At 39.2% G+C, this 13,534-nt stretch overlaps 1 protein-coding gene and 1 long non-coding RNA gene across 2 annotated transcripts; both read right to left on the bottom strand.

Annotated features, from left to right (window-relative positions):
• LOC112436559 (adhesion G-protein coupled receptor G6-like) lies at positions 1–3,476 on the bottom strand. Its single transcript, XM_024806230.2, has 5 exons — positions 3,460–3,476; positions 3,119–3,384; positions 2,939–3,029; positions 2,574–2,854; positions 1–2,492 (listed from the first exon to the last, which is right to left on the bottom strand). The coding sequence occupies exons 1-5, from the start codon at positions 3,474–3,476 to the stop codon at positions 2,443–2,445; spliced, it is 705 nt and encodes a 234-aa protein (XP_024661998.2). The 3' UTR covers positions 1–2,442.
• Positions 3,477–3,490: 14 nt separating this feature from the next.
• On the bottom strand, positions 3,491–4,170 carry LOC143414058 (uncharacterized). Its single transcript, XR_013094623.1, has 4 exons — positions 4,061–4,170; positions 3,920–3,974; positions 3,656–3,753; positions 3,491–3,581 (listed from the first exon to the last, which is right to left on the bottom strand). It is a non-coding gene; the product is annotated as an uncharacterized LOC143414058 (long non-coding RNA).
• Between the last annotated feature and the right edge of the window lie 9,364 nt (positions 4,171–13,534).

Here is a 13,534-nt window from a genome sequence, read left to right as displayed (position 1 = left end):
TTTAAAGAAAAGCATAATCTTTTATTTTAAGACTTTATTGTGTATACACATCATTTTTTCCCACAATACTTTACTTATATGTATGAAATATTGTGTCCTGATCAAATAGAAAAAAAGTTATTACAACATTTCCATTTACTACTACAATAAAACCACAAAAATGAGAACTAAAAAAGCCAATCAGAAGATTTCTGAATGAAAAATATATTAACATAGTAAAAAGTCATTGAACAAATCAGACCTTAATTTACCTAAATATGGTAAATTTTAAAGAATTGCTATAATTTTTATTTCAAAAAAGCTATTTTATAAATAAATACTAATGATTAACTTGACAAAAAAATCTACCACAAGCAAAGGAGTTTGTCAAAATACACTGAACATATTTAACTCTTTATTGTCATTGCACAGTTGTACTTTGTATATATGGGTACAACAAAATTGTCCCACTGTGATACTAAAATAAGGCAGGCAAAACACAATAAATAAGTAACATATATACAAAATAAAATATGTAGTGCAGAGAAAGAAAAAGGGAGATAATCCTATCCATATGCTCATAAAATGTGGTACATTTTAAAGAATAGTTTCAACATCCGAATAACTTCAGGGATCTTATCACTATAGGTAGTGTTGAGCTCATGTCTTGTTTGCCAGTTGAGCTTTCCCCACCGTGGATGCTGTTGTCTTCAAATTGTGGGACAATTTCAGAATAGTGAATAAAGAATAATGATCCTCACCATAAATTTAATGCCTAGCTTTTACATCTGAAAAGGCACCATCAATCCTGAGAGGTACTGTATGTAAAGGTTTTATATCAACATGTTCTCCCATGCAGACATCTTTTTCGAGGAATTGCTTGGATATTTCAACAAGAGAATGCTAAGATTATTAAATAGCATTTTTCTACTCTCCCGGGGTACTCAAAGCACTCAATGCAACATGCACCATTCACACAAGCACTATCTTCTATGCTTTAATCTCTGCAGGAGTTTGCTTCATTCTTTATGGCCACTGTTTACATTCTGCCAGATGCAGATTTGCATGCAGCTCAGTGTGCCCTCGAGGAGCAGGTACTGCACATGGATCAGGCATACCCGGACACTGTCATTATGGCTCTTGGGGACTTTAACAAAGCCAATCTAAGCCAGGAACTTCCCAAATATAAACCGTATATTAAATGCCCGACCAGAGAGGAGAGGACACTGGACCAGTGTTACCCTGCACTGCACTCGAACTTTCTGACCACGTCATGATCCATCTGATCCCTACGTACAGACAGAGGCTGAAGCTCTCCAAACCTGTCATGAGGACTAAAAAACTGTGGAGCAATGAGGCTGTGGAGGAGCTTCGCACGTGTTTGGAGTCTACAGACTGGGACACAATGAAGGCTGTTTCTAACAGCTTGGATGAGTTTATGGACACTGTCACCTCCTATATCCACTTCTGCAAGGACAGCATTGTGCCATCACGCACCAGGGTGAGTTATAACAATGACAAACCCTGTTTTACTCCTAAACCCAAAAAGCTGTGGCTGGAAAAGAGAAAGGCGTTCAGAAGCGGAGACAGGGACTGCTACAGAGAGGCCAAGTACAGGTTCAATAAAGAAGTGGACATTGCCAAACATCAGCACTCTGAGAAGATGCAGCAGCAGATCTCAGAGAATGACTCGGCCCCTGAGTGGAAAAGTTTTAGGAATATCACTTGTAGTGATGGGTCGGCCGCGAACGAAATGGCTCTTAGAGCCGTATCTTTGAAGTGAACAATGCGAGCCGGCTCCTTATTGGGAGCCGTGGGTTTTTTTTTTTTCTTTCTCTTGCCCTCTCTTTCACTTTATGCTGCAAGTCACCCTTGTGTTTGCGCTGAGCAGAGACGGCAAACAAAGCCTTGTGTTTGCGCCCCTCCCTGAGCTGAGGGGGCGGGGGCGGTAGTTACACTCGCAACAGCAGTAGCACCAGTGTTGCCAACTTAGTGACTTTGTCGCTATATTTAGCGAGTTTTCAGACCCCCTTAGCGACTCTTTTTCTAAAAAGCAACTAGCGACAAATCTGGCGACTTTTTCTGGTGTTATTGGAGACTTATTTATGACGACTTTTTGACTTGAAAGCGGGTTGTCAACATGTCCCTGTCCCAACTTTTTGAGAGGTGTTACTGCCATCAAATTGAAAATGTCCTTATGTCTTTGACATGTTTCACTTTCCCACTTTAACATTTTACACCTTAACATCCTGACATGTTTACAATTGTGGTTGCGTATTCTGACTGAATCACAGCCTTCTATGAATTATTTGGCGTGAGTAAGACAAGTTTGTCTGTTAAAATATAAAAGCATGGGAACAAACATAGAGTCGTGCTCTGAAATGACTTCCAGAGTACTGACTCGAGCTCTAGTCCACATGAGTATTTGCGTCAAAGAAGGTAATCTGGGTTAGTGCTTTCATGTCAGAAAAGCCATTCAGCGGATTTATAATAGTAGATGAACAGGAAGAAACCTATACAAATAAAGAAGAAGGTTAAGGACTTTTAATCCAATAAAGAATGAAGTCAGCTCACTGTGACAGTTTTAGATTTACCTTGAAAGGAGTTGAGGATGGTAAAGATGTAGTAGGAAGCGATGAGCAAAGGTCCGTAGCTGAAGAAAGCAAAAGCCCAGGTGATGCCAAGAAGGAGGAACAGGCTCAGAATGGTGGAAGTGTTGCTCTTAATGGAACTATTGTCTTGGGCCTTTCCTGCTTTTGGCATTAGAACGATTTGCCTTACAGTTAGAATGAATACACTCAGAGTGAAGACGAACACTACAGCATAATAACCAATGTTGACCCCCTGGTGGATACCAGCATCAGAGATCCAGCACCTGAAAAAGGGAGTACAACGTGATCCTCTGATGAAGATGTTTGTGTTTTATCCAAGAAATCTATTATCAGATTTACAGACTTACATTGTTGCTGCTTTCCCCTCATTTGTATTAATATTAATAGAATTATATTTCTGGGAGGCAAGAAGAGCGATCACCACCACAGCCGGTATGACTAAAGAGAAGATTAGGAATATAAATTCTCCTGTGATTATTATTCATAATATGAGAGCATAAGTATCATTTTTGGCTCAGGTCTCTTACCCCATCCTGTGATGCAAATCTTCAGCATGTAATGTTTCACTTCAGTGCAGATTCGACGTAGACTGAGGTACAAGTGTAAAGCCTGCATGAAGAACCAGGTAAAAGTGGCCAACATCCCGTAGTGCAGAACTGCTGCTATTGCCACACATGCACCTTTGATACCCAGATTTGAAATGCTCTCATTGGTCAAGAAGGACAAGTTCAGGATCAACATGGCGACAAAGAGGTTCATCAGAATCTTTGTTGCTTCGCTTGCTTTCCCCTTTCTGTGGAGCAAATTAGTGTGCGTAAGAAAAAGGACTTTACTGAGGTAAAAATCCAAACTGCCTCGGATCTCTTACCTGACGAGAACGTGCATGACGAGACCGACGATCAAGAAAAACAGCGACAGTCCACAACCGATTGAAGTGATGTAGGTCAGAGTATTAACATCAGAAGTGCTAATGTTTGCAGGTGTAGGTGACTAGGTTCAAATAGTTATGTGTCAGTATGTGCTGTAAAAAAAATAATTTCTTATTTCCTATACAGCTGTCTTACCATGAGTATGGCAAAAAAGGTTAGATGTGTGCACTGGCAGGTGATGCTGTTATTGGTCTCCACTGTTTGACAGCCATCTGTGATCCAGAGTGATTTCCCTGTTGGACAGCAGTAATACAAAGAAGTAACTGTTAAAGACAGACTTTATCACAGTAATCAGCGTGTGTGCAAAATGTGAGTGAACACTTCAAAGGTCTATAATTCCTGTGGTTTTCATATTAAAATTAGATATATATATAGAGAGATCTATTTGGGGTTTTTTACCGTTTGCATCTGTGCTGTTTCCATCCCAAGACATGCAAGAAGCATTCGCTCCTTTCTTTATCAAAATAGAAAATGAAAATCAGAATAAGTTTTCCTCTGAACTTAAATTGATCATTATTTCTGTTATGACATCACACTTACCTTGTCCACATTACTGTACTGAATCTCGATGGGTTGTGAAAGGTTTTGTATTTTTGCCCCCATTTCTATTCCCACTATCTCACTGTTTAAATAGTATTTACTGCTGTCATCCTGTTAAGATTAAAAGATTGTTAATAGATCAGGTTTGGTCAATATGTTTATACATATGAAAAGTAAGTTTTTAGTTGAGCTGTACTATTACCGCATGCTGCTGTGGAAACAACAGAATTCCAAGAAATGATCCATTTCCCTCCACCGCCATTTTACTGGCCTCTTTAGGAATTTTCATTAAACGAAATGGGCCTGTAAAATTGCTGTTTTCTCCTTTAACAATCTTTCAAAATGAGAAATGTTTATCAGCAAAAACAATTATAAAATAATGATGTCATGCATATGTATTATACAAATTAAAACTAATATATGCAAATGAGCATTAAAGTATCTTTTGTATTTCATCAGAATGTTCAATAACCAGAGTAATTTTCACTGAACTCAGAAATATGATTTTTCTGGCAATTATTCCATGCCTCAGACATTAGAGAGTTAGTAATCCACAGTCTTAAAATTGTGTCACGCTCTTTTATCAAACACCTTACCTTCACGCCAGCGTTTTCTGTGAAGGCAAAGTTCATGTTGGCTTGATTTTTCTGGGAGAGTTTGGCAATCACTCCTGTGATGTTGCCCATCTTGATTGTTGCTGTGCCAAAATTACCCATCATTTCAAGGACAAAGGATAGATTTTTCATGACGTCTCTGTAACACGGAGACACAGTTAGTTTCTTAAAGTAGATTTCAAAAGTGCACAATATTGCAAAAATATTTCTATGAAAACTGAGATATCTACACTGGGTTAGGAATGGTATGGTTGATGGAAATGTCAATAGTGTCATTGTCATTGCTGGTGGTTGTTGTGGAAGATTCGCTGGAAGAATTGATGCTGGTGGTTGTTGTGGAAGATTCGCTGGAAGAATTGATGCTGGTGGTTGTTGTGGATGGGTTGCATGACACAGTCCATGTGTCATTATCACTCACGACATATTCTGTTTTATGTAAATGTACACAAAGTATGCAAACACACACACACAAACACAAGCGGGCTGTTGTTACACTTGCTAACATTAAATATTTGTTTTTAACTGATTTGATAAACAAATAATTATACCTGTGAGGTTTTCACGAAAGCTCCCTTTGCTCAGTTTCATATTCATACTCATATTCTTCATACCTTGAACACATAAAAGTATGAAATTAGAACTTGTGCACTGTCACTGCTGTCACATTGTTTCATGTAGAAATTAAGAGGAAAAGGTTTGTGAATTTACTTTCACTCAAGCAGCGGTTGATGTTACAAAAAAAACCTGCAACAAGATGGAAAGTGCATCAGATCATTGGTTGGAAACCTTTTCAAACTGATCAAATAAACTTAAAATTTGACCACTGTGCACTAACTCACTTCTTAGAGGCTTACCAGGGCTGCTTTTGTTGTAGAGCTGGGATGGCATACATGAATAATTATGCTCTGGATCCTTCATCACCACAATATCTTGCTTGGATAAAATCTCTTCAGTTAAATTTAGCCTGTATTTACCTTGACTATCTATTTTTACTTCAATATTGCAGTTGAAATCCGTGTCGTTACAACACTCTAAGAAAAATTTAAAGCACAAACACATTTAGCAAATAACCAAGACAAATGTTTTTCCCCAACAGCTTGAAAGCAAAAAAAAAAGAAAAGCTAAAAATTAGATAACTGTACCTGCACGTGTATTATTTGGTTGGATGTTGAAACAGAGTTTAGTTCCATTGTCCTCTTGGTAGATAGTTTCTAAATTAAAATATAAAACCCCAGATTACTAAGTTTGTCCTTTAACCTAATGATGATTTTTTCCTGTATTGTTTTTAACTTACTTGATGGAAAATATGAATCAGCTAGTGTTTTGGGACTGATAAAGAGGGTATTATTGGATTTACTGTCTCCATTTGTGCCTAAAAAATTTCAACGTAAAAATATGAGAAAAATATTTTGAGAAATACTGGTTTCTTTTAAGCTAGATTTTGTTACTTACCTGTGCTGTACAACAGAAGCATTAGCTCCACGGCAAACATCAGGCAATGGTTTACAGCCAATGGTAACATTATCCTAAGGAGAAAAGGGAGCCTGCAAATGAAAATGGAGCAAGCTTACTTATCACAACCTAAAACTTAATAAGTTCCAGCTTCTATTTCCCAAATGAGAATATGTTCTGCGTTGTTGAGTTTCACAGCAACTTGAACTTACAGTCATTATTTTTGCTGACAAATATACCTTTGATATCTTCCTCTTTACTTTGACTTGCAAATAAACTGGTCCCCCTTTTTAAATTATATGTTTCCTCAGAAAAAACACTGCCAGAATGCTACTCCCCCCCCCATGGGCTGGACTGTAGGTCTGAACATAAATGCTCCAGTAATACTTTATCCCTTGTACTGATATGAAATCTAAAGAATGTGCAGTTTTTAAAATGTATCTGTGCTCATTTCAGGTTGGATGGAAAACAGGAAGTCATCACTCTGATTGTGCTAAAACCTTCTAGGTATCCGCAGGTTTCTAAAGATGTGCAGTGTATAGGATTATTTACAGTTGTAGTCAGATGTTTACATACGTTCATCATGGGCTTGAATGTTTATGCAACAGACATCTTACTTTAAAATATAAGATTTGAGTGCACAAATTATGATTTTATTTTGGATTTTTTTCTAATCCACAAAATGTCAAAAGTATACATACATTCTAATATATGTACGTACGCCCAGTAATATTTGGTTTAATGTGACGTGGCAAGTTGCACCTCAGTGGCATGCTTTTGGTACCCATTAACCAACATTCTTCTTGGCAGTGTTGGCAGAGTTAGTTTAAATCTGTTGGTTCCCTGGCATGGGCCTGGCTTTTAAGCGTACAATGGTGTGAAAAAGTGTTTGCACTTTCCTGATTTCTTAGTTTTTCACATATTTGTCACACTTACATGTTTCAGATAATGAAACAGATTTTAATATTAGACAAAGGTAAATAAATACAAAATGCATTTTTAAAATGATGATTTCATTGATTAAGGGAGAAAAGTTATACAAACCCATCCATCCATCCATATTCATCCGTTTTATCCGAGGCCAGGTCGCGGGGGCAGCAGCCTAAGCAAAGAGGCCCAGACCTCCCTCTCCCCAGCCACCTCCTCCAGCTTATCCGGGGGAATACCAAGGCGTTCCCAGGCCAGCCGAGAGATATAATCTCTCCAGCGTGTCCTGGGTCTGCCCCGGGGCCTCCTCCCGGTGGGACATGCCTGGAACACCTCACCCAGGAGGCGCCCAGGGGGCATCCTTGTCAGGGGTCGCCACTTCAGCACGCAGTCAAGTTCTATACTCTTGCTAATGACCTACTAATTGTATTCAGGTGTGTTGCACCAGGGACACATGGAAAAGTTTCATGACACTGGCCCTTGAGGACTGGAGTTTGAGACCCCTGTCATATGGAATATGACAGGTGTGGTTGAACTGCATGAAGACTCTGAAGTTTCTCTTCTCTTCTGGCAGGACAGGAATGTGGCCTTGTCCTGTGAGCTACAGTAAGGATGTACTTAGAGTAGAACTGGACTGTCACCGGCCTCAGGCTCTTCACCCTTTTCAAAGACAAAGTAGTCATTTAGATAAAATATTAGATATTGTTTACCTGTAAATGCACAAAGAGAATTTAGAAATGTTATTATTGTCAAGAGTGAACAAGCACTGATAGTGTAATCTACAGCTGTGGCCAAACGTTTAGAGAATGAGAAGTGTTGTTTGCTTATTTACAAAGTTTGCTGTTTCAGTGATAGTTGTATATCACATTATATCACTTCAAACAGAGGTGATCCAGTAATGCTGCACTAATGAATTAGACTAACTATTCACTTTAGCTAAAGTTATTCAGTTAGCTAAAGAGTTGGGATGCTGTGTAAGATATAAATAAAGCTAAAATACAAAGGTTTGGACAGTTTTGCATGTTTCCCTACTGTAGGGGTCTCTGCAAGCATACAGAGGGGGTACTCTGAGAGGGTCCAAGATGACAATTTTGGAATTCTACTAGAAACAGTCGATCATATTTGTTGTCAAAGCTGAATTCAGGGCAAACTACGCTAAATTAGCGTTTTAGCTAACAGCTACAATAAGCATAAAAGTTACTTCCCGTCAGTAACACTTTCGGTCCGCTAGTAAAACGTAGTTCTATTAATCTGCACTTGAACCGGAACTGGATGTAAGTTCCAAAAAACTGAATTTTGGAACTGAAATTGAATTGTAGAACTGAAACTGAATGGTGAGAAGTGAAACTGAAATTATTCGAGAGCTAAATTTTTAAAGGATAAAATGCAGTTTCAAAGCAAATCAATTCATTTTCAAAATATAAAATTCAATTTCAATTTAGTTATGATCATTTTCAAACCAATAAATTGAATTTCAAATTAGACTAATTCAAATTCAGTTTTTAAAAGCATTTATTCAAGTTACAATTCAGATTCAAGCCTAGCAATTCAAATTCAAATTTAACTTATTCAAATTCAGTTTCAGATGGCACAGATTTCTGCCCATAAATGTCACCGAGCAGTGACTCAGTTTGTGGTCAAAGGCTTGCACCCATTTACCACAGCAGATGCCCCCAATTTTCGGTAAGTGAATGTGTTTAATTGTAGGCAGGGACATTACTGGATATTCTTGTGTAATTGCTACAGAATAGTTTATGTTCCATCCATCCATCCATTCGCTTCCGCTTATCCTTTTCAGGGTCGCGGGGGGCGCTGGAGCCTATCCCAGCTGTCATAGGGCGAGGGGCGGGGTACACCCTGGACAGGTCGCCAGTCTGTCGCAGGGCCAACACACAGAGACAGACAACCATTCGCACTCACTTTCATTCACACCTAGTGACAATTTGGATTATTCAATTAACCTATCCCCACAAGCTGCATGTCTTTGGACGGTGGGAGGAAGCCGGAGTACCCGGAGGGAACCCACGCAAACACGGGGAGAACATGCAAACTCCACACAGAAAGGCCCCGGCCTGGTGGTGGAATTGAACTCAGGACCTTCTTGCTGTGCGGCAACAGTGCTAACCACCGTGCCACCGTGCTGCCTATAGTAGTTTATGTTATACTTTGTTATTGCTACAGAAGAATATTTATTTAATTATTATACATTTACAATTTTTTTTCCTGGGGTCCCTGTGACACCCCATTGAAGAGCCGTAGGCTGGATCTCTTAAGATCTCACTGTTGGGTTTGTAAGGCCATGTTACTCCTAAATTTCTATCTTGTTCAAAGAGAAGATATAAAACAAAGTTCTAACAAACAAAGTTAGTGTTCTCCTTTTTAAAAAGAATCGATAAGAGAATCGATAAAGAATTGAATCGTTAAACAGAATCGAAAATGGAATCGGAATCGTGAAAATCTTATCAATACCCATCCCTACATGCATCTATTTGAAAGAGTGAGCGTAAACACAAAAACCTATTTTATTTTATGTGCTGGAATGTGCAGAAAATAGGTTTAAAAGTAAATTAATTCTTCCAGTCAGAGAATGTTGCATATAATAAATTTTTTGCTTGATGCATAAAGTTAAAAGCTTAAAACTAATAAAACAAGTTTTAAAAAGAGACTTTTCCATCTGATTACATTTTGTATGATGTATTATGCAGAAAAAGTAGAATTGGGCTGAAAGATCTATCGCTTTATCACCTATTCAGGTTGTAAATTGTGTTTTTAAAAAGTAACTAAGTAATTAATTACTTTTGAAAATAAGTAATCAGTAAAGTAATGGGATTACTTTTGGGGGGAAGTAATCAGTAATTCGTTACTGATTACTTTTTTCAAGTAACTTGACCAACACTGATTATGACTGAGTTACAGCAACTGCTTGATTGCAGTTGTTGCTGCTAAGAGAGGCCCAACCATTTATTAGGTTTAGGGGCAATCACTTTTTCACGCAGGGCCATGTAGGTTTGGATTTTTTCCCCCTTAATAATAAACACCTTCATTTAGAAACTGCATTTTGTGTTTACTTGTGTTGTCTTTGTCTAATATTTGAATTTGTCTGATGATCTGAAACATTTAAGTGTGACAAACATTAAAAATAACTTTTTCCCACCACCAACTATATGTCGAATAGTGTTGAGGTCAGGGCTTTAGAAAGGCTGTTCCAGAAGCTCAATGTTAGCCTGCTTTATTTATTCCAAAACCAGATTTGATGTGTTTGAGATCATTGTCCGGTTTGAACACCCAGTTGTGTTTAAGTTTTATGCTGCTGAGTTGAGGTGAAGTTGAAGACTTTAGAGGTAGTCCTCCTTCATTATTCTATCCACTTTGCGCAGTCTAACAGTGTTCTGAAGGCAGGACTGTGATGCAGCTTTCTGCCTCGCCACTAGAGGGCGCGGCCGTTTTGTGAGTAATGTTTGACTGGGATGGAAAATGGTGTTCATGAAGGCAGTGTGAATTACAAGTTATGCTCGGGAGCAGTTTATGTGGGTTCAGTGAGAGTGTGCGTCCATAAGACTGGTGAGTTACAGGATATTTCTTGTGTAAGAAGGATAGCCTGTATGTTTTCTTGCTCTGGACGTCCTCTGTTTGTACATTTTCTATAAGCTAAATTATCGCTAAGCTAAGCGGGCTAAGCTAAGCGGGCTAAGCTAAGCTAAGTTCGCCTAGGCCAAACTGAGTTCAGTTTGAGTTGGTGATTTGTTATGTGTATTTGCCTTCTTTAGTTGGCATCATAAGTGAGTGGGGCACAAGAGTTAAGTGATGGGAAGATGTTTATTATTTAGGTGTGCTGAGAGAAAATGGAAAAAGGACAAGCTGCACATTTCTTTTAATATCCTCAGAGACTCTCTTTTAACCTATCAGAAAGCCGTTAAAGAGGCCAAGTCCTCCTACATATCAAACCTGGTTAGCAGTAGTGTCCATAAACCTCAGACTCTGTTTCGTGTTTTAAATTCCATTGTTAATCCTTGCATATCCACCAGCCTCACACCTTCTGCCACCCTCTGTAATGACTTTCTAAAGTTCTTTGTAAACAAGATTTCCTCCCTGCAGTCTGTCATTCCATCTCCACCTTCCAATCCCTGTGTTTTTTCTTTGTGCCATTCTGCCTTTAATCAGTTCGAACCAATCTCTCTCTCTCAGCTGCATGAAATAGTCTGCAAGGTTAAGACTACCAACTGTTCCACCGATGCTATCCCCTCTCGGCTTCTGAAGCAGGTTCTGGACTCAGTCGGACCTTTCCTTCTGGTCCTGATCAATGCCTGCCTCAGTTCTGGTTGCTTTCCAACACCCTTCAAGCACGCTGTTGTTCAACCTCTCCTTAAAAAGCCTAATCTAGATCCATCCCTACTCTCTAACTATAGGCCCATTTCCAACCTCCCTTTTCTGTCCAAAGTACTGGAACGAGCCGCCCTCACGCAGCTCCAGCTATTTCTTGACAACAACAATCTCTATGAGAAGTTCCAGTCTGGTTTTAGAGCTCGGCATAGCACAGAAACCGCCCTACTGAGAGTTTTTAATGATTTGCTTTTAACTGTTGACTCTGGTTGTGCTGCTGTCTTAGTAACCTTGGACCTGACAGCAGCCTTCGACACTGTAGATCACAACATACTGCTAGCCCGCCTTCAACATTGTGTCGGTTTAAAGGGCACTGTCTTAAAGTTTTTCCAGTCCTATTTGAATAATAGGAGTTTTTCTGTTCACCTTGGTGAACTGTCATCTCCCAGAGCTCCTTTAACCTGTGGCGTACCTCAGGGGTCCATACTAGGCCCCCTGTTGTTTATTCTGTACTTGCTCCCTCTGGGCGATGTGCTCCGTAAACATAATGTGTCCTTCCACATCTTTGCCGATGATATTCAGATCTACCTCCCTCTGAGGTTGAACTGCAATGTTTCTTTGCAGCCGCTACTCTCCTGCTTGTCTGACATTAAGACTTGGATGACTCTTAACTTCTTACACCTTAATGAAAGCAAAACTGAAGTCATTGTGTTTGGGCTTCCTAAAGATCCCAACTTCTCTCTTGACTTTTTGGGACCCCTAACCTCCGATTGCACTTCTTCCATTAAGAGTCTTGGAGTTATTTTTGACAATGCTTTTAAACTTGATAAACAAATCAGCTCTGTAGTTAAGGGATCTTTTTATCATTTACGGATTTTAGCCAAAGTCAAGTCTTACCTTTGCAGGAACGATCTAGAAAGAGTGGTCCATGCTTTTATTACTTCACGGCTGGACTACTGTAATTCCCTCTATGCTGGCCTAGATCGTTCCTGTCTACATCGCCTTCAACTGGTGCAGAACGCTGCCGCTCGCCTGTTGACCGGTTCAAAAAAAAAGAGACCACATCACTCCGGTTCTCTGCTCTCTCCACTGGCTCCCAGTTGCTTTTAGGATTGATTTTAAAATCTTACTGCTGGCTTTTAAGGTTTTAAATGGCACTGCACCTTCTTACCTGTCAGAACTCCTTAGTACTTATCGCCCCAGGAGATCTTTGAGGTCAGCCGATCTGATGCTTTTAGATGTTCCCAGGTATAAATTAAAGACAAAGGGAGAGAGGGCGTTTGCTGTGGCTGCACCCAGACTGTGGAACAGTTTACCTCCTCACGTCAGATTCTCCAAAAGCCTAGAAACTTTTAAAACTGCTCTTAAAACTCACCTCTTTTCATTGGCTTTTAGAAAGGTTTAATTTATTTGTTTATTTATTTTTTATTTGATCAACGAGGTGTTTTACGAAATTGTGTTCTATTGTATTTTTATCTGTATTTACTGTACAGCACTTTGGTCAGCCTTGGTTGTTTTTAAATGTGCTCTATAAATAAACTTGACTTGACTTGACTTATTTTCTTTGTTGCCAAATATGGTTCAGACTATAAGTAAAAGCCGCCAGCTTAGTATTAGGGTCTATAAGACAAGTATGTGGCTGTAATATGTTATATGGTGATTATTGTTGTCTATAATTTGATTGTAATTTGTGTTCTATTTTCCATTCTGTTTGTAGAACCACACACATACCCACACCCACGCTAAATCTGCCATTAAAGAGCTGAACGGTCATCCCCTGTCCTCGTTATTGTCTGGAGGGTCATAGTGGCACTTGACCTGTGCACACCCTGCGATCATCACCGTAGAACTGAACCTCATATCAGAAATCATCATAACAAACAGCACTGTGCCAGAGAATGATGCTCATCCTACAGGATGCATCATCGTGTTTGACAGCTGGTACTCCCCTATACTCCTCTAAATGTGCTTCTCTTCATTGTGACCAAATAGCTCAGTATTTGTCTAGTCTGACCATAAAACCCTTCTCCAGAATGCATTTGGCTTGTCCATGTGCACTGCTGCAACTTTCAGTTATTTTATAAAATCACTCTAGATATGTGCGGTACAATCATTACACACTGTAAAAAGAGTAGTTTGAAGAAATCATTAATAACCAAAA

This window comes from Maylandia zebra, linkage group LG19 (genome assembly GCF_041146795.1).
Source record: "Maylandia zebra isolate NMK-2024a linkage group LG19, Mzebra_GT3a, whole genome shotgun sequence".
Classification (NCBI taxonomy): Eukaryota; Metazoa; Chordata; class Actinopteri; order Cichliformes; family Cichlidae; genus Maylandia; species Maylandia zebra.
This window is presented reverse-complemented; position numbering and strand designations above follow the sequence as displayed.